This window comes from Asparagus officinalis, chromosome 4 (genome assembly GCF_001876935.1).
Source record: "Asparagus officinalis chromosome 4, Aspof.V1, whole genome shotgun sequence".
NCBI lineage: Eukaryota > Viridiplantae > Streptophyta > Magnoliopsida > Asparagales > Asparagaceae > Asparagus > Asparagus officinalis.
Window position 1 is genome coordinate 68,785,016 of NC_033797.1, and position 1,336 is coordinate 68,786,351.

At 40.6% G+C, this 1,336-nt stretch overlaps 1 protein-coding gene across 1 annotated transcript in view; it reads right to left on the reverse strand.

Annotated features, from left to right (window-relative positions):
• Nucleotides 1–442, reverse strand: part of LOC109837663 — a 5,295-nt gene extending 4,853 nt beyond the window's left edge. The window contains exon 1 of the mRNA XM_020405985.1: nt 22–442. Within this exon, the coding sequence (XP_020261574.1) occupies nt 22–408 (387 nt within the window). The 5' untranslated portion in view covers nt 409–442. The remainder of the gene's footprint in view (nt 1–21) is intronic.

A 1,336-nucleotide genomic window follows, 5' to 3' on the forward strand; every position in this document is an offset into this window, starting at 1 on the left:
TTAATAAAGTTAGGATCCTACCATTATATTTTCAGGTGAATTGCCGGAGTTCGTCTTTTCAGAAACCCTAACCCTTTTTCCTCCATCAAAATCGCTGTTTGTATCAAGATGAGGGACTGTAACCTGCATCGAACCCTTTGAGATCTCGAGATCATCAGATCCACTCTTCTCATCGATGCTGATCTCGATCTTGGGCTTTTGAACGGAGAAGATCCTTTTCGATCGGAGATCCTTCACCGAGTTGTGAGTTTTGACCTCAACATGTGGAGTTGGAGCTTGATGGCGTCGTTTCGGATCGGATCGGATTCGGCCGGATCGGGTCCGGTGGAGAAAGATCTCCGATCTACTGCGAGTAAAAGTACCCCTCATCGCCGAGGACGACGACGCTAGCTCCTTTGTCTTCGTCATTGCTCGATAGAGAGAGAGAGAGAGAGAGGAGAGAGAGAGGAGGCGGGAACATAAACTATTAGTCGGGGATTTTGGCGGGAAATAGAGGTATTTGGCGGGACAGGGAGAACGCGGGACCCACTAATGCCCAATAAAGTGGCAAAAAAAAAGAGCGCGTAATTGCTAAATAAAATGATTTTAAAGTGTTTTTTAAATATCCGTCCATAACTTAAAACTATTTTGATATTAGTCCCCTGAGATTGTATTCAATTATTGTTATTGATGTCCCTCCCTTAACTATTCTCTTGAAAACACCCAACCCTAAGTAGATTAGGCTTAACCACATGTAGTTAGTTACCTGAATATCCTCACCTATTATTCCCCTAGCTAACACTAATTTTCTCCCTCTCCGTCACCATCTCTTCTACCTCCCACTCTCTTCTTCATTATTAGGATTTTTTTTTGTTGCTCTAATTTGATTTCACCCCTAAGAACAAGAGCAAATCTAGTTAAATCCTTTGCTTCGGAGTGAAAATGAAGAATACCTAAGAAAAATCTCTTTGCAGAGTGAAGATAAAGAATTATTTCCTGCACTGATAAATTGTACCCTTTAATTTTGGATTTCTTTATTAGTCTTTTTTTTTCAAAACTTTTAGTGTTATGTGTTATAAAAAACGTGAGATTTTTACTGCTATCATGTGCCCTATTTTTGCCCTTATTTTTTTAGCCCAATTGAAAGATTAGGCTCAGTTTCGCGGGATTTTGTGGCTAGATTTTTTTCTCTGCATATTTTAATACTCCGGTCAAAATCCACTTTTGACCGCCTATTTGCAGTAAAAAAAAAAGCAGTAAATCGGTTTATGTTTATGAAACCCGACCCCCACCCACCCGACCCGAGATCTAATAGCTAACCCTAACGCGTTCGTTTTTCCTCTCTCCTCTCGATTCC